This window comes from Sciurus carolinensis, chromosome 13 (genome assembly GCF_902686445.1).
Source record: "Sciurus carolinensis chromosome 13, mSciCar1.2, whole genome shotgun sequence".
NCBI lineage: Eukaryota > Metazoa > Chordata > Mammalia > Rodentia > Sciuridae > Sciurus > Sciurus carolinensis.
The window spans coordinates 39,702,968-39,728,760 of NC_062225.1; the positions used below are offsets into that span (position 1 = coordinate 39,702,968).

At 39.1% G+C, this 25,793-nt stretch overlaps 1 protein-coding gene across 4 annotated transcripts in view; it reads right to left on the reverse strand.

Annotated features, from left to right (window-relative positions):
* Positions 1 to 14,758: 14,758 nt before the first annotated feature.
* Positions 14,759 to 25,793, reverse strand: part of Aftph (aftiphilin) — a 63,416-nt gene continuing 52,381 nt past the window's right edge. For 3 of the 4 annotated variants that reach the window (XM_047522173.1, XM_047522171.1, XM_047522172.1), the window contains 2 exons: positions 22,897 to 23,020; positions 14,759 to 15,866 (listed from right to left, as the gene is read on the reverse strand). In XM_047522173.1, coding sequence (XP_047378129.1) covers positions 15,722 to 15,866; positions 22,897 to 23,020 — 269 coding nt within the window. In that variant the 3' untranslated portion in view covers positions 14,759 to 15,721. The remainder of the gene's footprint in view (positions 15,867 to 22,896; positions 23,021 to 25,793) is intronic. The other variant, XR_007104614.1, reaches the window with a different exon arrangement.

Sequence of the window (25,793 nt, forward strand, 5' to 3'; positions counted from 1 at the left end):
GCAGGCAGGCTCTGGGAGGCCTGGGACCCTGTCTCAGCTTGTGGCAGGAAAGGCTTCTTTAGCAGAGGCCAGAGGAGGGAGGGAGTCATGCAAAGTTCTGAGGAAGGTTCAATCAAGTGGCTGTCTCTACCAGGTGTCCATACCTGTTTGTTGGGACAGTCCAGCAGGAGTGATGACCAGCTGAGCCGTTCCCACTGCAGGGGCCCTTTGAATGACAAAGCCTCAGATTGCCCCCAAACTTACAGTCTATACTGGTGGAGGAAATATAGGAAACAGAAGGACAAGCTAAATGACACCAGGAATAGACAATTAGATAAATCCAGAATGTGGGACATTCTATAAGACAACTGACCTTATCTCTTAAAAAAAAAAAAAAAAAAAGCAATGTAATGAAGAAAATAGAAGGAGGGGAGACTATTCTAGATTAAAAGAAACATACAAGCCAGGCACAGTAGAACAAGCATGTAATCCCAGCAATTTGGGAGACTCAGGCAGGATTCCAAGTTCGAGGCCAGCCTCAGAAACTTAGCCAGGTCCTAAACAACTCAGTGAGACCCTGTCTCAAAATAGAACATAAAAAGGGCTGAGCATGTGGCTCAGTGGTTAAGTGCCCTTGGGTTCAATGCCTGGTAGGAAAAAAAACAGAAAAGAAAAAGAAACATAAGCAACTGGGTGCGTACCCTTGAGCAATCCCTGGTTTGAACAAGCATGCTATACAAGACATTTTAGGCACACTTTGGCAAACTCCACCATGGACTGAACTTCAAACAACTTTCAGAAATTATTAACTTTCTTAGTTGTGAGGATGGGACCGAGGTCAGGTAAGTGAATAGCCCTTATTTTGGATATGATGTTGGAGTGTAGGGTGACATGTGATGATGTCCATTATTTATATGGAAAAATTTCAGCAAAGTAAATAAGTAAATAAAATCTAGGATATCTGAGGTTAGGGACGACTCAAGGGAGAAGAATGAGGTGCTCCAAGAGGCCTGGCAGCCTTCCTGGACTTGGCGAGGCATTGAGTGCTGGGCAATCCCGAGGTGTGCACCTTCTCTGTGGTTCCAAGGGAATGTGCCCCAGCACCCGGCCCTTAGTAGGTGCCTAATAAAAGTTGGATGAATGGATGGATGGGTTGTCTATTGGAATTCATTTCCCAGGGTGGTTTCTAGCTGAACCTCCTTTCTTATGTGTTTACATCCCACCTGCCTTTAAGCCTTCCACAAGGCTGCTAAAAACACAGCTCCATTGTACATAAATGTTAAAAATGAAGGCAGATTGTCAAGGGTTCTTGACATAAATGGAAGTGCTGGGGAGGGATCTCTAAGGTCTCTCTGGGTGATTCCAGGAAACACGGTTGTCTCCCCAGCACCTCTGCAGCACCTCCTGGCAGGGCCACCTCCTTTAGCTTAATTACTTCAGTAGCCTCATCTATCAGGTTAAGGGTAGATTGCTCATATGACTTGATCACAAAGAGCTGGCCTGTTGCTTCCTCCTCATTTCAATCAGGTGTTGCATCTTAAACACCTTTATGCCCTATAACTCTCCCCAGTCAAGCAAGATACATTGTAGGTGCTCCATAAGAGTCTGACATCCTGAATAATAATACCTAACATTTATCAAGCTCTTAACTGTTTCCAAGAGTCGGGTAAATGTTTAATATGAGTGCCGTGATCTGAATGTTGGTGTTACCCCAAATTCCTAGGTAGAAACCTAATCCCCAGGTGGTGGTATTAGGAGTGGAAGCATCTGGAGGTGAGGCGGTCATGAGGGTAGAACCCTTGTGAAGGGGATTAGCACCTTCATAAATGAGGTCTGAGGGAGTTTGCCCATCGCTGCCTGTGAAGACAGAGCAAGAAGCCAGTATCTGTGTATCAGACGCCTTCTCTAGACGCTGGCATCTCAACCTTGTGCTTCCCAGTCCCCAGAACAGTGAGCAACACATTTCTGTTGTTTAAAAATTACCCAGTCTGAAGTATTTTGTTTTAGCAGCTCAAATGGACTAAGGAGACTATTTTGGCATTTCTTTATCTATTTGATACTGGGGATTGAACCCAGGGGTGCTTCCCCACCGATCCACATCCCCAGCCCTTTTAATTTTCTGTTTTGAGACAGGGTCTTGCTAAGTTGCTTAGGGCCTCGCTAAGTTGCTGAGGCTGGCTTAGAACTTGAAATCCTCTGGCCTCAGCCTTCTGAACTGCTGGGATTGTAGACTACCGTGCCTTGCTATTTTGGCATTTCTTACTCCACTTCCTGTCCCCATTTTACAGACTGGTCTGCAGACGCACAACTAGAAAGTGGCAGTGCCAGGGTTCAAACTCCGCTGCCTCTTTCCTGCCTTTCCAGGCAACACTCGGGCCACATCTGTGGCCATCAAAGACTCAGGATTCCTTTGGTCCCGGGGCTAGTACATAGTTGAGAACAGGTACCTAGAAAACCTTGAGTCACCAGGACCTGAGTGCTCCCTCAGACAGGAAACCCAACTCCATTTGGGTTCTTTGTTCTCTACCAGGGTCCATGTTGAAATGATTTTGTAAAATAATAGCTTGTGTCCTTTCTTTCACAATCCTTCATAAACACACCACTAGACAATGAAATCTCAGGCAGATTGGTAAGTGTCACCTTCATGGAAGTATCTAGGAGAATGCTTTCTCTCAATCCTTTTGGTACTAGGAATTGAACCCAGGGGTTTTCTAACCACTGAGCTACACCCCCAGCCATTTTATATTTTATTTTGAGACAGTGGCTGAGACTGGCCTCAAATTTGCTATCCTCCTGCCTCAGCCTCCCAAGTTGCTGGGAGGCTGGGATTGCAGGCATGTACTACTGTGCCTTGGCTAGAGGTCACCTGTGGAGGTTATACCATAGTGGTAGTCACTCCCCTTCAGTGGGGAAATGGTCTGGCTTTCTCATCAGTCATTAGGGAAAGGGACCTCTAGCAGGTACCCATCAACATCTGCCCTAGGCCCTTCACCTTTTCTTGTCTTTGCTCCTCTCTCAGAGCTGGGTTGCCCCTCTGTTTCCCTCAGTGGAGGCTGGTATTAGATAAATACCAGCTGTTACCAGTGGGTTCTGCCCAGATTTTCTACCCCTGAATGCATCCTTTCAACAGGTGTCTGGTGACACAGGGCCCATGCGGTCCTGTCTGCCTCACAGATGTTAGGTTCTAGCCACAAAACCAAAAAAATCTGGGGTGGGAAAGAAGTGTCCAGATTTCGCTGAAAATGAAGCTTTCCAGGGCTGCTGACTAAGGGATTTTCTTTCCAAACATCTGAAACAGCAAACAGATTGTAAATTAAGAGGGCGGTGCAAGATGTAGCTGAAGGAAGCAATACCTGTTTTCTGGGCTGGAGCGATGCTGTGCAGCCAGGTTGTTGGTAGCTCAGGAAGGTGACTTATATTGGGATGGGGAGACAGGGTGCAGGATGGAATGGGGGCACCAAGATGATTTTTAGGTTAATGGGGGAAAAGGTTCTGTCCTCTTCTTTGAGCCAAGGGAGAGCATTTTTTTCTGACAGGGCATGAACGCTGCTCTGGGCCATTCTCTTGAGCTGGTGAATTAATGATTTCCACCCAGGTCAAAGTTCAGGATCTCAAAGCAACTCAGCAAAAATGAAGCAAATTCTTTAATACTGTTCAGCACTCTGACTGATGCTTCCTGTGACCAAAGCATTAGTGAGGAGGTGGACAGTCCTTGGGAACACTTCTTTCCTTGACCAATTAAAAATACTAACTTCAGGAAAATGTCTCTTTTCAGCTGAGGAACCTCCTTCAGCCATGGCTTGAATTGATAATGAAAGGAGAGCCCCTGGGGCGCTTACTTTGGTAGTAATCCTGCTGGATTTGGGGGCCTGTGGCTGGGACGGGACCTGGTCCCAGATCCAGTTGGGAGCAGCCTCCCTCCCCTGCTTTCGGCACAGCCAACCCAAGACACACAACTCTTGTTTTGTTTTGAATAATAGAACAAAGAGAGCATGAGGTGAAGAGGATGCGGAAGGTGAAGATGGATGACGAGGCAGATTTTAACAGGGAGCATGCCTCCAGGTACCCCTGGCAAACAAGTGTCAACTAGTTTAATGACTCCATGGTAACATCTAGTGACATCCTCTTTCAGGGGTCTCAAACTTTGTCTAAGGACCCAAAAATGTGATCACCCAAGTCCCTTTGAGAACTGCTTGGGACTGAGGGGCACCCTTACTGACTTCCTGTAACCATCTACCCACTGGCACCTTTGAGGGACAATCAGGGTGTGTTCCAGGTTTAGGAGTCTTTCCTATAGACCTGTGTATTTTTCAACCAGGGCCACTTGGTGGTGTGGACTGCAGAACTGTACCCCAGAAGTGACTAAGATCACAATTTCACCCTGCATCCAGTGCCTACTTGCTGTCTGTACAATGCAGGGCTTAAGGCAGAGATTAATACTGCATTTGGCAAAATGGAAACTCATGGAATTGTGGGGGCTACTTCAGAGCTCAAGGAATTGAGTCTGAGATTGATAGTTTTTTGTGGGGCAGGAGTGGAATTTTGGGCAGGGCTTGAGGTGGTGTTTACAGAATCTGCAGGCAAAGGCACAGTTCTTAGTTTCCCTGAGGGCTTCCTACATAAACTGGTTAAGGAACCATCAAGGTGAAAGTCTCTATCACTGTGCAGGGACAAATGTGAGCCAGACACAGCCCTGCTCCCAATGAGCTCACAGTCTGAGGGAAAAAGCAACAAAGTGGAGATTGGGAAACCAGGTGACAGGTGATGTAAGAGCATCTGCAGAGAGGCTGCTACCCTGTGGTCAAGTGTCAGGCTCTGTGGTCATCCAGACCTGGGGGCGAGGCTCTCCTGCTTTCTGGCTCTGTGACCTTGGGAAAATTCTAGAACATTCCTAGTCTTGGTTTCCTCACCTGGAAGACAGGGATAAGTACAGTGCAGGTGCCTCTTAGGGTAATTATGAGGACTGAGAGAATGTGAGGTCTAGTATCTGGCCTTGGGTAATGCTCTTAATGTAAGCTAGTTTTGGTATGCGTGTTATATGGTCAGAGAGGTTTGTAAAATACTCTGGGAGCTGGAGGGCCCCCTCTGTTCTGTGGGGGTGGCTCAGATCATAAAGACTCCTGGAGGAAATGACACTGGGAGGAGGGTGAGGATGGGTCTTCCTGAGAGAGAGACTAGCTTGGGCCAGTCCCAACAGAGTGTCTGGTAACCAGCAAGGAGCCCGTGTTGCAGAGAGGAGGCCTACCTTAGTGCCTGGCAGGACACCAAGAAGTTAAGACTCTGTCTGGTGAATAAGGGATGCCATGAGGAATTTTACCAGGAAAAGAACATTCTGTTGATATAGCAGACAATTCTATTGGGAGGGAAAAAGGGGAAAGAAGTCATGTGGTAGCTGTTCAGTAATCGGTAAGAGAAGAATGGGCCTGAATAGAGGAAATGAATATTTAAGAGGGATTGACATGACATGATTAGGGGTGAGGAAGGGGAGGTGGCAAGAGTGAATGTGGGGTGTGGGCCAAGGAAGAATGGGCCTACTAAGGGCCAGCAGGGGTGCTGATGAGGTTTGGAACATGAGCTCAACAGTGGGAGTCTCTAGGAAGTCGAGGCATGGCTGGCCAGGGGCAGTTTAGTTCAAGGATTCTGTAGAGGAAACACCGTGTCAAAGCCAAGAGCAATCCCTTTTCTGAGGTGGACACAGGATGGAGATGTGAGGTCTTGTCCTGGTCACTCCTTGACCCTTTTGGTCTTTCATGACCCATGTCACTAACAGTCTCAAGAGAGAGACAGGAGAGAAAGGACCATGAGTTCCCATCAAGAGACAAGTTCAAAGACTAAGGGCCAAAGGACCCAAGTTGACAATGTCATTCAGAGGTTATGCAGGGTGAACCACCATTTTATGCATTAAATTCTGGTTTTAAAAGTTGAATGAAAGGAGTAGGGTTTTTTCCTCTCCATGTATTTTTATTGGTACATAGTGGTGGGATTTGTTGTTACATATATACAATATAACAATATAATTTGGTCAATCTCCCTCCCTTCTCTCTCCTCACCTCTCTCCTTCTGGTCCCTTTCCTCTATTCTAATGATCTCCCTTAGCTTTTCATGAGATACCCCTGCCTTTTCCTTTTTCCTCTCTAGTTACCACATGTGAGCGAAAACATAATGACCCTTGACTTTTTGAGTTTGGCGTATTTTGCTTAACATAATGGTCTCAGGTCCTGTTGGGACTAATGACACGTTAACTAACTCAGGCTGACTCCTTACTCCCTGGCGAGTGAGCAAGATCAAGGCCTCAAAGGCGGTTTCAATAGGTAATGACGATAAATCGAACCACTGTCAGGGGTTGGTTAACAGCAGTTCCACGAACGTGATCAGTTCGTGCTTGCCATATAGTCCTATGGGACTCTCACCTGCGTGAACCCCCCCCCCCCCCCCCCCCCCCGCCTTGCTGACCCTTAAGTTGATTGGTTCCCGCCTTGCCTCCACCCTACATAAAAGCTGAGTGATTTCCTCAATAAACGAGATTCCTGCTGTGATGCGTGCGCTGACAGATCTCCTGACTCTGGTGTGTTTCCTTTGCCGCAGACACTCATCATCCTGCTCGACCCCGTATTCTCCTCAGTTGGGCCCTGAGGAGGTACATCGGACCTTGTTGCCCGATAGGGAGCAACAAGGTCCCATTCATTTTCCTGCAAATGACACGATTTCATTTTTCTTTATGGATGAATAAAACTCCATTTTGTATATATACCACATTTTCTTTATTCATCCATCTGTTGATGGGCACCTAGGCTGGCTCTGTAGTGTGGCTATTATGAATTGTGCTGCTACAGATGTGGGTATGCATAAATCACCAACATATGATGTTTTAAATTCTTTAAGATAAATACTGAGGAGTGGTATAATTGGTTCATACAGTTGTTCCATGCCTAGTCTTTTAATATATATATATATATATATATATATATATATATTTTTTTTTTTTTTTTTTTTTTTTTTTTTTTTTTTTTGGTACCAGGGATTGAACCAGGGCGCTTAACCACTGAGCCACATTCCCAGTCATTCTTGTGTTTTATTTTGAGACAGGTCTTGCTAAGTTGCTTAGGGCCTTGCTAAGTTGCTGAAGCCAGCTTTGAACTTGCAATTCTCCTGCTTTAGCCTCCTAATCCGCTGGGATTACAGACAAGCACCACAGCCAGTGCCCCGCCCTTGCCTAGTCTTTTGAGGAAACTCCAGGCTGATTTCCATAGTGGTTGTACTAATTTGCCAACAGTCAGTAGGTGTTCCTTTTTCTCTACATCCTCTCCAGCTGAGGATTGAACCTTGTGCATACGAGGTAAGCACTCTACCAATTGAGCTATAATATCCCCAGCCCTTGTTTGTAGTCTTGATGGCTGTCATTCTGACTCTATGAGATGACATCTCAGTGTAGTTTTGATTTGTATTTCCCTAATTACTAATGATGTTGGACATTTTTTCATATATTTGTTGGCCATTTGTATTTCTTTTGAGAATCATCTGATTCATTTGTCCATTTATTGAGTTGTTTTTTCAGTGTTAAATTTTTTGAGTTCTTTACATATTCTAGATGTTAATACTGTCACATTCTTGTTTCTTTCGATGTGCAGAAGTTTTTGATTTGATGCCATCCTATTTATTAACTCTTGGCATTATTTTCTGAGCTTTAGGGGTCCTATTGAGAAAGTCACTGCCTATGCTTATATGCTGGAGTATTGACCCTATGTTTTCTTTAGGAGTTGCATAGTTTCTGGTCTTTGATCCACTTTGAGTTGATTGTTGTGCAGGGTAAAATATAAGAGTCAGTTTCATTCTTCTACATATGGATAACCACTTTTTCCAGCACAATATGTTAAAGAGGCTATTGTTTCTCCACTGTATGTTTTTGGCACCTTTGTTAAGAATTAGATTACTGCAAGATGTGTGGGTTTGTTTCTTCTGTTCAATTGGTCTGTGTCTGTTTTTATGCCAGTTTTTAAAAATTGGTTCTTCTTACTTATACATAGCAGTAGAATCCATTTTATAAAATTATACAAGCATATCTTATTCTAATTATGACTCCATTCTTGAGGGTGGGCATGATGGTGGAATTCACTTAGGTATTTTCATATGTGTACATAAGAAACTTATTATTCTACTGCCTTTCCTATTCCTTCCCTGCCTTTCATTTCCCTTTATCTAATCTAGTGAACCTCTTCCTCTCCCCTCCCCTTTATTGTGGTTTAGTTTACACCAGCAAAAACATTTGACCTTTGGTTTTTTGGAATTGGCTTATTTCACTTAGCATGATATCTCCAGATCCATCCATTTACTAGCAATGTCATAAAGTCATTCTTCTTTATGACTGAGTAATATTCCATTGTATATATATACCACAATTTCTTTATCCATTCTTCTATTGATAGGCATGTAGGTTGATTCCATAGCTTAGCTATTGTAAATTGTGTTGTTGTAAACATTGATATGGCTATGTCACTGTAGTATACTGCTTTTAAATTCTTCAGATATATAAGCTGAGGAGTGGGATAATTGGTTCCATCCCTAGTCTTTTTGCAGAATCTTCATACCACTTTCCAGAGGGTTTGCACCAGTTTGCTGTCCCATCAGCAATATATGAGTGTTCCCTTTTCCCCACATCCTTGCTAACATATGTTGTTACTTGTACTCTTGATAAATGTCATTCTAACTGGAGTGAAATGGAATCTCAGTGTAGTTTTAATTTGCATTTCTCTAATCACTAGAGATGTTGAACTATAGCTCTGTAGTATAATTTGAAGTCAGGTATTGTGATGCCTCCAGCATTGCTTTTTTGGATTAGGATTGCTTTGGCTTTCAAATGAATTTTTGGACTGTGTTTTTGTTTTCATTTTTTTTTTCCTAGTTCTGTGAAGAATGTCATTGGTATTTTGGTGAGGATCGTTTTGAATCTGTGTATTATTTTTGGTAGTATGGCCATTTAAAATATTTTTAGTTGTAGGTGCACACAATACCTTTATTTTGCTTATTTAGTTTTTTTATGTGGTGCTGGGGATCAAACCCAGTGCCTCACATGGGCTAGGCAAGTCCTCTGCCACTGAGATACAGCCCCTAGCCCAGCCATTTTAATAATAATATTTCTGCTGATCCATGAACATGGAAGTTCTTTCCATCTTCTTGTGTCTTCTTCAACTTCTTTCTTCAAATGTTGTGTGGTTTTTACTATAGAGGTCTTTCACCTCCTCGGTTAGATTTTATTCCTAGGTTTTTTGGAAAAAAAATTTTTTTAAGGCTATTGTGAATGAGATTTATTTCTCAATTTCTTATGAGATTCATTGTTGGTGTATAGGAAAACTATTCATTTTGTAAATATTGTAAATCTTGTAAATATTGTAATCTGCTACTTTGTTTAATGTTTATTATTTGTATCAGTCTTTGGTGAGATTTTTGGATCTTCTAGGTAAAGGATTATATAATCTACAAATACTGGTAATTTGACTTCTTCCTTTCCTACTTTTATTCCTTTTATTTCCTTCTCTGGCTAGAATTTCCAGCACTATATGAAATAGGAGTGGTGAGAGTGCACATCCTTGACTTGTTCCAGATTTCAAAGGAAATGCTTTCAGTTTTTTCATCTCCAGCTTTTATGATGTTGGGGTACGTTCCTTCCGTCTCTAGTTTCTTCAGTGTTTTTATCATGAATGGGTGCCAAATTTTGTTAAAAGCGTTCTCCTTATCTATTGAGATGAATAAGTGATTTTTGTTCTTAAATCCATTTGTGATGAATTAGATTTATTGATTTGCCAATGTTAAACCATCCTTGTATCTCTAGTAAAACCAACGTGGTCATCATGTACAATCTTCTTAATATATTGTTCAATATGATTCACTAATATGCCAGGGATGTTGGTCTGTAGTTCTTTCTTCAATGTGTTCTTATCTGGTTCTGGTATGAATGTGATATTAGAGTCATAGGATGAATTTGAAAGTATATGGAGCAGTTTTTGAAAAAAGTAAATTTAAAATAAAGTATTATGTAAAGTATATGTGATAGTCCTAGTCAGGGATGGTCCTAGATGAAAACCTTAAGGGCTACTTTAATATTCTGAAGATTAGGCCAGTTCTTTGATTTACTTCTGTCAGGAAGACACCTGTATTCTCCTATCATCCTTTGTCTTCATCATCAGTGACAGAATACTGACCTGGATAAATCATGATAAAAAATTATACTGAACGCTTATCATGTGCCAGGGATGGTATGGGTTATCCTCTCATCTCCCATCCTGAGTGGACATCATTTTATCTTCTACTTGTTTTATCATCCCTACACTTCTTTTGGATCATGAGTCATGGAAATTTTTTAGTTGTCAATGGACCTTTACTTTATTTGTTTATATGTGCTGCTGAGAATTGAACCCAGTGCCTCACACATGCTGGTTCTGCCTCTGAGCTACAACCCCAGCCCCAGTCATGGAAAATTTTAAGCTACATGTATTTTTTTCGATTATCTATGGAAATGCTCAGGATAGTCCATGAGATGTCACAGGTGGAATAAACAATCAGGGTTTTTCCTACGCTTGTGATCTGTGGGCAAGATGAAGAAATGTGGGTGTTCTTGTGTTGAGAAGCCATAGGGCTCGGAGTCCTCCAGGCACACTGGGCAGACAGTTGCAGAGATTTTTACTGGTCCACATTTGTGCTGTTGATTTGGATCATGGAGGATATTAATCTGTAAATGACGAAGCTAAGGAGGAACCTGTACACTAGATAGTACAGTGAAGAGTTGCTGAGATGGACAGTTGAGACACAATAACATTGCAAAAGGAAAAATGGAAAACTCTGCTCTAAAAAATCAATGACAGCTGCCATAAGGGTACACATCTATAATCCCAGCAACTTGGGAGCTGAGGCAGGAGAATTTCAAGTTTAAGGGTAGCCTCTGAAATTTAGTGAGACTTGGTCTAAAAAAATAAAAAGGGCAGGAAATGTAACTCAGTGGTAAAGTGCCCCTGGGTTCAATCCTCAGTGCCACCCAAACCACAAAAATACCCCAAACCAAAACTCAATGACAAGTAGATGGCAGAGAAAATGTGACTTGACAGCAATTAGAGGGAAAAGTCTGCCTATATGAGAGGTAAAGAGTCAACATTATTACCACAAATAGTAATGCCAATTTAGGCTACATTAAAAAAGTGTCTGAGATAAACATGAATCCCATGCCAGTGGGAGGCGATATCTGGTCAAGTATGGGAAGCAATTTTTTTTTTTTTTTTGTACTGGGGCTTGAACCCAGGGATGCTCTACCACTGATCTACATCCGCAATCTTTTTTTGAGACAGGGTCTTGCTAAGTTGTTGAGAATTTTGCTAAGTTGCTGAGGCTGGCCTTGAACTTGCAATTCTCCTGCCTTGGCCTCCCAAGTTGCTGGGATTACAGGTATGCCCCACCACACCTGACTGGGGAGCACATTTTAAGAGCAAGTTGGCAAACTGGACAATGTCCAGAGAATGATGTGTATGGGGAAAGGCCTGGAAGGAAGAACAGGATAGTGTTGTTCAGCTATTTATGGAAAAGGGTTTAGGCTTATCCCAAGCAGCTTGAGAAGGGGATGATAACCGGAACTAACAGGAAGTTATGGGGAACTGGGTTTCCATGCAAAATCCTAGCAATTAGTGCTGCTAACAAAGCTCTGGTGTGGGTGGTACCTTGCAAAGTCCTGAGCCAAGTGGAGTCCCTGTAAATGTTCAGGCAAAGGCTGAACTGATGACCTCGTCAGAGGAGGAGAGGTGTAGGAGAGTATAAACAAAAAGGCCAAGAGTTAGAAAACTGGGTTTGGGTTCTGCCTCTGGTTGATTGTTTTAAAAGTTGATTTCTTTATTTAGGTTTTGATTTCTTCAGGTATGAGATTGGAATCAACTTTGGCTGTTTTGATTGCAATGGAATACTTTAATCAATTTGAATGTTCTATTACCTCTCCTTCACCCCCAGCTGAATATATAAGCACAATATGATACTACAGGACACCCCTTTCCCGAGGGTGCCTAGGCCTTCTGGTGTGCTTCTGTGGAGCTTCTGCAGTGATTTGTAAAGTAATGGACCAGTTGATTCTCCAGCCCTCTTAAATTTCTTCCTATCTTAGTTTGTGCTAGGGATTGAACTCTGGGCACTTTGTATATTAAGCATGTGCTCTATCACTGAGTTACACCCTCAGCCCTGCCTTAGCTTTTGAGTCTATGATTATTCATTTATGGATGGAGCATTTGAAACTTGGAAAAGGGATCTATCTAACATCTTCTAACTGATTAGTGGGGGAACTGTATTTAACACACAACTCCTATCTAATTCAGTGCTCCTTCTACCTTATATGCTTACTTCTACCCATTATTTACCTTACCCCAAGGTCCCAGTAAATCTTGGACTGCCCTTGATAGATTATTTCCCTCCTTGGAAAAGCAATAGGAAGGCATTTCCTACTCTGAGGCAATGATCCTAGAATTCATTTCTCTGTAAGTCACTTTCTCAATTAAATACTGTTTATATGGGTTGAAAAGTGAAAGGTGCAGGCCAGGCTTCTGCTTGCTCTATATTATCTGTTTTCTTCTTCTTTACTACCAGAATCCATCTGCTTTAAGACAGTCATCCAGAATAAAGGCATTTATTAGGCTCTTGCCACGACCAAGTTCTGGTCAATAGATTATAATTAGAAATACTGTCTCCCTTAGGGAAAGCGTCCTGAACAGGAGAGAAGCCCTTTTTCACCCTTTCTTCCATGATGGCCAGATCCTGAACAACCACCTTGGACCATACAATAGACACCATATGTTGAGGATGGGGGACACAAGATGGTAAAAGCTCCAATCTCTGATCCTGTGAAGTCCCCTAGGCAGCTTTCCCCCAGTGTTTTACAGTATAGAAACTTCTATCATGTTAACCCACCATTACTATTTTCATCAGTTCTGTCACTGATTACAAGACAGCATTATTTCATACATCACTGAGAAAAAGAAACCACTGCCAATTAAACAGGCACTCCTTCCAAATGTATGACACATTCCAATTTCAGAGAAATTAAAATGTGACAAAAGGATGAGTCTTATTACAAGAAAAGCAGTATTTGGCTTTTTGTTTCAGCCAAGCATAATCCTAACTGATTCAAAAACATGGCAAGTTCTAAATAAGAAACATAATAATCATGAAGAAAGAAGTTTCTCTGTAAGAAATGACTCTTCAAACAGGAGCGATGTGACTCAGTTTTGGGAAGTTTTCTCCTATGCTTCCCAGTCTGGTTTAGATTAACCTGGGGAATTATGTATGAACATTTGGATTTGGCCAGTAAATGGGGTGAGACCCTCTGGATGAGTTGGTTTTAAGACATATGGGACATGAAATTGATTGCTAAACCCATGTGTGATTTGGCCTATTGGGACTTCTACTCCTAGGCTTCTTCCCTTCCCCAACCCTGCGGGGTCTTTCTGGTTGACTCTGAGGCAGTGAGTAGCTGCTGCCAGAAGCAGTTGATGACCAAGAAAAGTGGGCAGATGACAGGAATTCCCTTAGCTGAGATGCCAGCGAAGTGCTTGAGGACCTTCCAGAATCAAGTGCTGAGTGCTTCCTGGAGTAATTTTAAACAGGGAGAACCGTTTTGAGCCTCAGTACTGAAGCACTGACTTTAACCTAAGGTTAGACAATCCAGTATTGAGGTACCTTTTGTGATAAAGGCAGCAAAGACCAATATGATAAAACAAAAAGGAAGCTTGATTTACTTAGAAGTGTTTATAAGATGAATATGCATTCTATGAGTCACTGATTGTTTAAAGTAAGTTACTGTATTATTTAAATGATCCTTTCTCCTGTGACTACTCAGATCTATCGGGCTACAGGAATCTTCACGGGGTTTGCTACTGTTATGCTGTGGCTACCATGTCTACACATATGACAAGTGTCTTACATCTTTTATCAATAAAAAAATACATCAACCCCATGAGGTAGGTAGTATCATTCTTATGTTTAGAATTAATATAATTCAGGCTCAGAAGTTAACTTTCTTACAATTTCACAGTTAGTAAGTGGGTTCATTACAATTTGTCAGATACTATAGAAGCAGCTCTTTAAGCTTCAATTACTGACACGTGCAAAGTTCTGCTGAGGAATATTTTATCTTTTTCCATTCAAAAGTTTTTTCAGGCATTGGAAATGTGACTTTTCTGAAGAAAAGTCTTCTATGAAGAAGACTGTTGTAGGGGAGTGGGAGAAATGACTGGAAGTAGAATCTTGTCACTCCAGGCAATAACCTGGCAACCCAGAAAATCTCTGATGGAGATGCAAGAGTTCTGTTATAATATTCTCAGAGTGGATAAGGTAGGCTGCCTATTGCTTATGAAATAGGTCATGTGACTTATTTTTTTTTTGCTGATGCAACATCTAATAATCTAAAATTACTTTTTAGAAATCTGCTCACCTTAATTTCATTCATCTTCTTGGAAAGAAAAGAATTCCCTATAAATTCCTATTTAATTTTGCCAATATTCTGAAGAAGACATGTTATAATGAATGATGGTTTTTTTTCCAGAATCCCATATTGTATGTATATAAATAGCTAAGCTACTAAAAATACTGATCCAATTCTTATAAGCCAGATTCTAATTCTTATTTCAACAAAGCAGAAGTCCCCTAAATGATTTTCTTTGGGTTAAAATACATTAATATTGGATAAAACCTCATATCCAAACACATTAAATTTTTCCTCAGATACCAAAGTTACACAGACACCAGGCTAAAATTTCTTTTAAATTATTTTATTTTTGTGTAAGCTAAAAGGAAATTTACACACTGAAATCTCAAAAGACCTTGGGCATGCACATTAACCTTGTTAGAGGTTCTTCTACATGTCTCTTTTTTTTCCATAGGAATTTCCCCAAACATTTAAAACCCATAGTTTTTACTGTATATACAGCCTAAACCATAGCAATCTATGATTATGTCATTTTACACTGTGCAAAATCCTCAAAAACTAGTGGTACGATAGAACAACAACAAAAAAATCAGTAACAAGTAAATTTCATTGTAAGACATTCATATAATTTGGTCCTTCTCCAAATCAAACTGATTTAAAACAGATACAATCTCTTTAAACCCCTCCAATCAAGTTCTGACAATGATCTATACCTATAACAAAAGAGCTATTGATGAAGTACCTTGCAAAAGGTTACACAGCAATATGCCAGATTGAAAAGATTAAAAAAGGGTCCAGAACTGATAACAAAAGCCAGATCTGAAACAAACCCATCACACACAAATGAAGTTAAACAGGGACTTTGGAGCTTATTTATGACAGCAAAAGTGATTCAACATATGATATGAAAAATTAAGAGGACATTCAACGCAATCTGAAAAGACTGAAGGGGATTTCAGACAGTGGAGCTTTGAGTTTTTAATTTTTTTATTTCAAAAGTTTTGTAAGAAGGACACCACCAGTGTATTTCACAAAGACATAAATGTATACACCCCAGCAACACAAAAAGAATAAATCTTCAAAAATGTTCACCCCCAATTATTTACATTTTTTTCTAATATAAATTTAGGACTTCAGTATGTAAATAAATATACATTACTATGTATACCTTTCTAGTGCGGCTTACCAACAAATCAGCTGAACTTGAATTTTCTTTAATTAGAGCAGGTATGCTTTTGATGGTAGGGAAGGAAGGAGGAGAGAAAGCATTTGAAACTGTCCAGTTCATGTCAGTTATCAGTCTGCTTGATCCTGGGAGCTGGTGGAAGGTGTTAATGTGGCTGGGAACATCAACACCTTGGCATGCATGAATGTCAAATCAGGTAGGCTGGCAATCACCTTGATAGCTTCTTCACTCAAGTGCTCTTCTCTTTTTGGTTTCCTATCAACAAATGAGAAAAGACAAGTGTGTTAATGGGACTTTGAAATAAGTCAAATGGAAGGAAATCCACTGTTATGGTTTGGACGTGAGGTGTCCCCTAAAAGCTCATGTGTGAGACAATGCAAGAAGGTTCAGAGGAGAAATGATTGGGTTGTGAGAGTCTTAACCCAATCAGTGAATTAATCCCCTGATGGAATTAACTGAGTGCTAACTGAAGTGTTAGGGTATGGCTGGAGGAAGTGGGAATTGGTATAGCTTTGGGGTATGTATTTTTATCTGGTGAATGGAGTCTCTCTCTCTCTGCCTGATCATCATGTGAACTGCTTCCCTTTGCCACACTCTTCCACCATGATGTCCTGCCTCACCCTGAGCCCTGAGGAACAGAGCCAGCCACTTATGGACTGAGATCTCTGAAACTGTGAATCCCTAAATAAACCTTTCCTCCTCTAGAGTTGTTCTGGTCAGGTCTTTTAGTTGCAGCAGGGAAAAAGCTGAGTAAAACATCCACTCTTTAGGTAGGCAGTTAGAAATCTTCAGGTACTTGACCATCTTTTCCTCTGCTAGTTCCTGAATATTATACTTTTGCATTCTGTGCTTCCTGCACCATATGCCAACTCTCCCATGAACACATGGCCTGTTTTGTATGTTTATTAAACCTAGGCACGTACTTATGGATATTCACATGTACATGCATACAGCTCATAGCTTATGGCTAAAAGAATCTACCCAGGCATAATTTTAACATGCTACTATACTGAAATACTGCCAAAGCCCTAAAAACATTTGGCCTGACTAGAGTCCAAACTGCCCCCTGTGAAACTACCAAAATTACCTTCACATAAAATGTGTATAGCACAAGCCATTGTCATTTTAACCTCAGGTTTTCTTCATCCCCAGTGGGGAGCCCTCAGCTAGCTGAGATGCAGGCAGGAACCCAGGGGCGGCCATTTCTGAATCTTATGGGTCTTGCACATGAAGTCTATTCTACTATACCACTCCAAACCCCATAAGAAATAACTGGTTTTGGGCTTAGAACAGATGTGAAAAACTCCTGAAGAGTCAGATGTCCTAGTATAAGTAGCTCAAAATTGAGCACATGAGTGCAAACCAAACTGTATTTTTTCCTGGGATGTCAAATATATTGAAGGAATAGTTATAGTCATACAGATTATTAATTTTAGGCCAAAGATGACAAAGATTAAAAAAATGGATTTTAGAAAGCCCAATTTTCTTTTGTAGAAAAGGACAGTTGGTACTCAGATATGACACAAGTTTTCTTTCACTTAAATATTTTATACTTGGACAGTGAGCACGAAGTAAAAAAACAGGTAGATGCAGGTCTTCATTTAATACCTAGATTTTTCTTTTACTACTTTTTAAAAATATATATTTTTTAGTTGTAGATAGACACAATACCTTTATTTTATTTTTATATGGTGCTGAGGATTGAACCCAGTGCCTCACATGTGCTAGGCAAGCGCTCTACCACTGAGCTACAACCCAGCCCTGTTGTTACTACTTCTGAATGAAGGCTGAAATCAAAAGATTTTAAAGAATGATTGAAAAATCCAACAATAGACTTTTAGGTCCAAAGTTCTTCAACAGGGAAATAGCTTGAGGCATATCAGTAGATCAACCACTGAACTAATTTCAAGGATTTCTTAGAAAAACGTAATAGCAACCCAACATCATTTCTGATTAGTCTACATTTTCCACTGCACTTAAATGGTGGCATAACTATTTGATGGATGTTTGAGGAACTGGATATTTGCATCATTCCAATGTTCAATCGCCTACATTACTTTCTAGTTACAATGTGAAAAATGGAAAAGATCAGCCTCTCATCAATGAATACTACCATCATTAATAATGCAGTCAGTCAAATGTCAGGTGTCTTCTCTGACATAAAACCTATTATGCAGTCCATGCAAAATGTCTGCCCTGCATTCTGAAGCCTTTAGATGTAATTTCCAGTTTATAGAAACTTGGGAGAATAGAGAATTTAGTAAAAACAACTTTAAGGAAGCAAACAGACAAATCCAAAACTTAGAACATTCTGTAGGTTCACTGGACTAGTCTTTTTAACAAGCTAGTATTAACAGAAAACAAAAGGGGATATGCTAGGTTATGTGGGACTTAAGAGCCATGATATCCAGGTATAATAATCCTGAACCGCATATTGGTTTGTATAAAGCAGGATATTTTTGGAAAAACATGAATACAGTATGGGTATTTTGTAAAATACACACTGAAATTGGCAGATGTACATCACTGACTTTAAAGACTGACTCCATGATTCATTCAGGCTGCATTATGAAATCTCATTTTTGGGGCTTGGAATATAGCTCACTCTTGCCTAAGCATGCGCAAAGACCTGAGTTTGATCCCCATTTCATACGTACACAAAATACCATTTATGCTTTAAAAAAGACATGTATGTGTATCTACATGGAAAAAGACTTGAAAGAATAACTTCCTATAATATCCCTTACTACTTCTGCAATAAAAAAGGCTATTTAAAAAACAAACTAAATTGCACCCAATTGGACTTCTCCATTTGTGGAGTGCAGCAAAAGAAGCAGCTTTTAACCAAGAAACTTTTGGTAATGATTATTCTAGGATTTGTATCAATTGTTTTATTTCAGAGGCACTATCAGGAGGCAATGAAGTTGTATTTTAAAATTTTTAAAAGATTACATAATTTATAGTTTGTGCATTTGTCTTAGTTATTATACATTTATATGAGCTAGTCTTCTTAGAATATAAGAGAAAAGAAATTCTTGAGGAAGATTTGAAAATAGTTATATCATGACCTTTTCTCAAAGTTACAGGCTGTAACCCAATTTTGATCTATGTTCTTTCTAGCTAAGATCTGCCCTTTTTGTTAACAGACTACGACTGAGAGTCCAGAAAAAAGCATCTATAACAAAAAAAAAAAAAAAATGTTTTTAAACGAGCATGCCAAGATTTTTCAATGGGGGAAAGAACAGTCTTTTCAAAATAAACGTTTTAGGACAATTGAATATCCATATGCAAAAAAATGAATGTGGAACCCCCCTACCTCATATCATAGACGGAAATTAATTCAGTTGATCAAGGACTTAAGAGTTGAAACTATAAAACTCTTAGAAGAAAACCTACATGTAAATCTTCCTGACCTTGAATTAGGCAATGGTTTCTGAGACCTAAAGCATAAACAACAAAAGAAAAATCAAACATAAAAATTTGATTTCATCGAAGTTTAGAAACTTTGGTGCTTCGAAGGATACTACAGAAAAAGATGACCTACAGAATGGGAGACAGTACTTGCAATATATATACTTGATTAAAGTCTAGCACTTGCAACAAAGAACTGTTACAAATTATCTAATGAAAGGATCTGAATAAATATTTCTCCAAAGAAAATATACAAATGGTCAATAAGCACATGAAAAGATGCTCAACATCATTAGCCCTCAGGAAATGCAAATGAAATGATAATAGAGTACTAAATGGCTCAAGTCTGAAATCCCACCTAGCTACTTGTGAGGAGGCAGGAGGCTAGCAAGTTCAGGGCCACCAGTCTCAGCAATTTAGTGAGATCCTGTCTCAAAATTTTAAAAATGAAAAGGGTGGCTAGGGATGTGGCTCAGTTATACAGTGTCCCTGGGTTCAATCCCCGGTACCATAAATTAAGCAAAACAATAGGATACCACTTAATACCCTCTGTGGTGGCTATACTTCAAATAACAAGTACTGGTGAGAATGGAGAAATTGAATGTGCATTCACTGTTGGTGAGAATATAAAATAGTGCCATCAACTTTGGAAAACTTTGGCAGTTCCTCAAAAGTTTAAATATAAAATTACCATTTGACTCAGCAAATCCACTTGCCAGAGAATCGAAAAGATTGTCCATACAAAACCTTGTACACAAATGTTCATAGCAGCATTACTCATAACATTCAAAAAGTAAAAGAAAGGTGCTCACTCTGGCAGCACATATACTAAAAACATTGAAAACCACTGATTAATAAACAAAACATGTTTTTCCATACCACAGAATATTATACAGCCAGGTAGCCATAAAAAGGAATTAAATATTGACATATGCCACAACATGGATGAACTTAAAACTGTGAAGAAGTTACACATATAAGGCCATATTATAGGATTCAATTCATAGGAAATAGAGTGGGCAAATCCATAGAGAGACAGCAGACTAGAGGTTGCTAACGGATGGGGGAAGAGTGGTATAGAAGTGTCTGCTAATGGGTACAGGGCATTTTTTTGGGGGGAGGACATGATAAAAATATTCTAGAACTAATTGTACAACCTTGTGAATATATGAAAGATTTTGTGGCATATGAAATATCAATAAAAAGGCAAAAAAAAATGTATCCCTTGGTAGTTAGTCTTTTGGCTTATATAATTCTCAGTTAGAGGTCTCTGGCAATTAACCACTAGTCAGTCACCCACTGATTTAAATTAAACATTTCTCTCCATATTAGGAAGGTAAAGAAGATGCAACTTTTTTTTTCTTTGAGTACTGGGGAATTGAACTCAGGGGCACTGGACCACTGAGCCACATCCCAGCACTATTTTTTGTATTTTCTTTAGAGAGGGGCACCTCGCTGTTGCTGAGACTAGCTTTGAATTTGTGATTCTCCTTCCTCAGTCTCCCGAGCTGCTGGGATTACAGATGTGTGCCACCGCACTTGGAAAGATTCAACTATTTTAAAGGTAAGAACCTGCGTTCTTTAAAAATCTAAAGTGAGAAGTTCCTTTCACAACTTGTGTACTGACAAGAGAAGAGCATGTGTGTGTTTACTTATTCAAAGGTTCTTAGAAAAGAGTGGGCTGTTGTTTGTTCCATGTCAAATTTCCTCTACCTCAATCACTTTCTTTCCTTCTCCTCTTCACTATCACTTAGCCTTACCCCGAGTCCTTTTTCTTTTTTCTTTGAGACGGGGTGTTACTAAGTTACCTGGGTTGGCCTTGAACTTTCATTCCTCCTGCCTCAGTCTCCCAAGTAGCGGGGATTATGGGCATGCTATGTCTGGCTTAACCACTGTTTCTAAACCCTTTCTTACTTGACAGGCCCTCACAAAGCTTTTTTGCTCTATTTTCTGTGTTTTGTCAATATGTGAGAAGATTTGTTGAACTTTTACTTTCTATGTTTTATTCAAAACAAAAATAAAAAACAAAACCTGAAAACAACCAAAATATTGAAAATGCTTTCTGAAATTATATATACCACCTGCCTCTTCTTTGCACAATTAAAAACCACTCAAGGAGACATGTTACAGTATAAGACCTTTAAATTCTAATAGTAAGAATTGGTATTTGTACTTCTCAGGTATGAATGGCCATGTATTTACTCATTTTCAAACAATATACATTCCTCAAAACAAAATACAAAATTGGACAGGAAAGTAATGCAATCCAACTATACTATTGCCTCCAGAATATATGTGGTAGTTTCAGTGCATTCTGCTAGTTCAGAATAAGGGAAAAATGAGAACAACTTCTTAAAATGATAGGGGTCAGAAATGTTCCCTAGTGTAGTTTTCAGGATGAGTTTTAAAAATTAGGAGAGCAAGACAGCAATGTGGCTTAGAGCTCCTCCTAATGGTACAAAAAATGAATTCTGAACATAGGGATTTCCAAAACTATTGCAGTTTAGTTAGTGAAACTGCAGGGGGGAAAATGTGAGCAAACAGTAGGGATGTCCCAGAAATAGGAAGGGAAAGCCCAGACAACAAAGGCATCAGGCTTCTGTTGTTTTTAAAGTCAAATGTACATACATAGAAAAAAATCAATCAATCAGAAATCTGTATGACAAGTTTCAACTTGAATGGTTTGTTTAGAAAGAGAAAGAAAAAAGGAAGCCCAAAGTCCACAGGAACTGCAGTTTACAAGTATGTTCATTTAATACGTGGCATACTACAAATGACATGGGGCAATGAGAACAATGGAGAGACTCTGTGGACTTTAAAAAAGGACCCATATGTTATAAATCTGTTCTAGGGAAAAGTTAAGGGTATCTACAGTTATAAAATAATAGCTTTTCAAATTATATATAATAGTAGTAATATCTGTTGAATGAATGGAAATAAGAACACAATAAAGTTTAAAAGGCAATGGCCATTCAAGCTTAAATTTGAAGACAGCATTTATCATACAGAAAAAAAGGAAATAATCTGTTTTCTATAAAAGAACTGACTTTAACTGGTAACTCTGAATTTAACATGGGAATGGCATGTATTTATTCAAGAGAAAACTATAAAACTTCTCTCAAAGTGGGCAAATAGCAGGTAAAAAGCTGATGAATTATGGATTTGGGAAGCAAAGCTGGCCTGCCAACCAACCAATATTGCTCTCACACTAGTGATTTCCTGGCTCATAATGATTACATTTCTATTAGGAACTGGCTTGTTCTTATGGTTAATAAGTCAAAGCAACACATTATTCCAGTGTTTAATTATGTAAAACAAAAATTTACCTAAATTATGAACGTAAGGGCCAAGTGACAATCCTAGGGTTCAAACTCTGGGATATAGCTTTTCTAAAGGTGATGCCCTTAAAGAGGCTCCAAAAAAGCTTGGTAAAGGAAGGTTTCATGTCCCAAATCAGAGATGCTGATCAGCAAAATTTTGGAAAATAAGAGTGGCTATTCTCTATCTTAGCCTGCAAGTAAAAAGATCAGCCTATGTGACTTTAGAAGTTCCTAAAGATGATATTCTTATTAATTATGAATTAAAATGTTTCTACAAAGGCCTCAATGAGAATGATTCTCTACAAAGTGGGGTGGAGAAAGGAGAAAGAAAAATCACATTAGTCCTTTCTTATGAAATAACTCTGCTCTAATAAAATTCTTAATTAAACATAATTTGATACTATTTTCTGGATTTAGGCATCTATTGGCTTTTATAGATATAAAATGAATTTTAATACAATATATTGAAAGCCTGCCAACTTACGTGCTTTTTCCCTTTGGTCTATTTTAACTCAGAATTCAAAATGAAGGTTTAATTGCCCCTAACTTTTTACCTGGTAGATGTGCTTGTCTTCTCTACTGTGGACATGAGTCTTGCAAATGCATCGGTCACTTTGAGGCTTGAGGTGGAGATTTCCAGCTTAGAAGTTGTTAATTCGTACAACTCTGGATCCACACCTTATAGTATAAAATGATAGTCAGTGATGGCAAGCTGCAGAGGTTACTCAATTAGCCACAATCCAAGATGCAAGAACAGTATTCTGTAAACATCTGAGCCTTTTATAAGCACAATATATCTTTAGAACACTATAATATTGTGCTTATTTTTTAAATTAGAAATTTGACTTTTTTGGAGAATTTATGAAACAGAACCCACCCCACCCCCCTCCCCCATCACCCTGTACTGGGGACTGAACCCAGGGATGCTCTAACACTGAGCTACAGCCTCAGTCCTTTTTAAGATGGGTCTCATTAAGTTTCAGAAACTAGCCTTGAACGTGCAATTCTTCTGCTTCAGCTTTCTGAGTTGCTGCGATTGTGAGTACCACTGTAACTACCTTTAGAAAAATGTTTTTAAAATTCCACTTCGGAATACATTTACCTAATTTAATATAAAATTTTGTAGCAGATGCCTACATTTCTATTTTCCATAGAAAATGCCCTTTGTTTTGGATTAGTTGTGAAATAAGTTTGTTTTGGTGGCACCAGGGGCTTAACCCAGGGGTACTCTACAACTGAACTATAACCCCAGTCCATTTAAATTTTTGTCTTGAGATAGACCTTGCTAAGTTGCTGAGGCTGGCTTCAAGCTTGTGATTCTCCTGCCTTAGTCTCTGGAATTACTCGGATTATAGATGTGCACCACTGCAACCGGCAAAAGTTTCAACATTTTATACACGGAACACACATGATTTGTTATATAATGTGACATTCCCAATTTTCAAATTGGCTTATTAACTTCCATTTTTAAAATGCTCTTTTCCGCCAACCTATTCTAACCAGTTTTTCTTCATTATTTTCTTCCGCAGCAAAAGATTTGGAAGTAATATAAATTCTCAAACATGGTAAATGATTTGGTTAGTTTAGACGTGCTAGGCATGGTGGTGCATGCCTATGATCCCAGGGGCTTGGGAGGCTGAGGCAAGTTCAAAGCCAGCCTCAGTCACATAGCAAAACCCTGTCTCAAAATGAAAAATAAAAAAGGGTTGGGGATGTCGCTCAGTGGTTAAGCACCCTTGGGTTCAATCCCTGGTTAAAAAAAAAAAATCTATCTGAGGACATGAGAACTATTATTCAGAGCTTCAAATTACTAAACATACAGCACACTATTCTTTCTTTAGGTAAGAGGTGGGAAGGGTAAAATATTTTCAGAAAAAGCAAATAAAATCACAACTTTTTAAAATTGAAAGTTCTTATTTCCAGGGTTTATTGTATTTTAGTATTCTCATATCTTTGGTAGTCAATGGTTCAAAATATCTACAGTAAGTCAAAAGGAAGCTGAATTAGAGGGTTAGATTTACTGCAAAAATATACATAAAACCTCCCCCCATCTGAATTCACTAAAATTAACAATTTTTTTTATATTTCCCATGTAATAGATGTATATTAAATAATGACTACAAAACACCAAGAAAAATTAAACTATTTTAAACCCAAGGTAAACTTTGGATAAAGATGCCCAGATTAAAAAAGTTTTTAATCCTCTACTGTCCCTGGTATCAGCAAATTATGTGAGCAGAAACTTCAGGAGTTTCAGGGTATAACAGAAAAATAGATTGTAAAAAGAAATGTTTTATATCTTGAATTTCATTTTTTCTTCTTTTTTTTTATTTGGAGACAGGGACTCAATATGTTCCTTAGACTGCCTTGAACTCCTGGGCTAACAACTGGGGACTATAGGTATACACCATTGTGACCAATTTTTACTTATTTTTTTAAACAGGCCTCAAAGATCAGACAGAATTATAATACATTTATTTACAAGTTCCCTCCCCTCAGGATATTTCAAGGTTAAGAAAAAAGGATCAGAAATTGGCTTCTATTAACCAGCTCTGTAGATGACCAGCAGGTTTAAACAGACCTCAGATGTTTACAGAAATTAAGCAAAAGCGGCTTCCACAGTTACCAAATCCAACAAGGGAGGAAGGCTATAGAAAATATAGGTTGACTCTCCCAAGTTCTTAATATTTCATTAAGGTACAGTTTAAAAATATACCTAAAAAGGACTTTTGTTTTTTCATAAGTATATAGATTGCAGTTAAAATGTAAAAAAGTAGAAATTATCTGCAAAGGACAAACTGCACTTCCTTCCTCTACTGGTAAAGGTTACATTCCAATCAACCACAAAATTTAAGTGATGTCCAAGTATAATGCAGAATAAAAAACTGCATTCTGACTAGCAACAGAAAGGTGCCAGTAAAAACTTAGTTGAGTTTATAAAATACTGGATACTTAGCTGTCAAATAATAAAGTGGCAGATGAAAAAGAAAAAGATGACAAATCACCCCTTTCTCCAGCCCCAAATACCTTTTCCCCAAGTAAAAACACACCAACCCTGCCCCCAAAACCACTCTAAAATCCGCAACCACCAATGGTTAATTTTTTTTTTTTTAAAAGAAACAGGATAACTCCCTATTATATACTAGTAATTAGAGAGTAATTTTTTAACGCGTTTTTTTAATAGAACCTTAATGAGGCATAGTTTATTTACATTATTAAAGCTAGCCAACCAAATTCTATGCCAACCTCCTCAGAATCACACACAAAATAATTAATTGCAAAGCTAAGACAAAATGACTTTCCCAGAAACAAGTCAGAAAAAGTGCAAGCAAGTGGTGACATGGAATACTAAGGTGTTGGTACCTGTAGCTTGATGGTAAGTTTTAACAAAACCCAATAACAATAAAAAGAAGTCAAAGCAAATTTATTATAATATTTATACAGCAGCTAG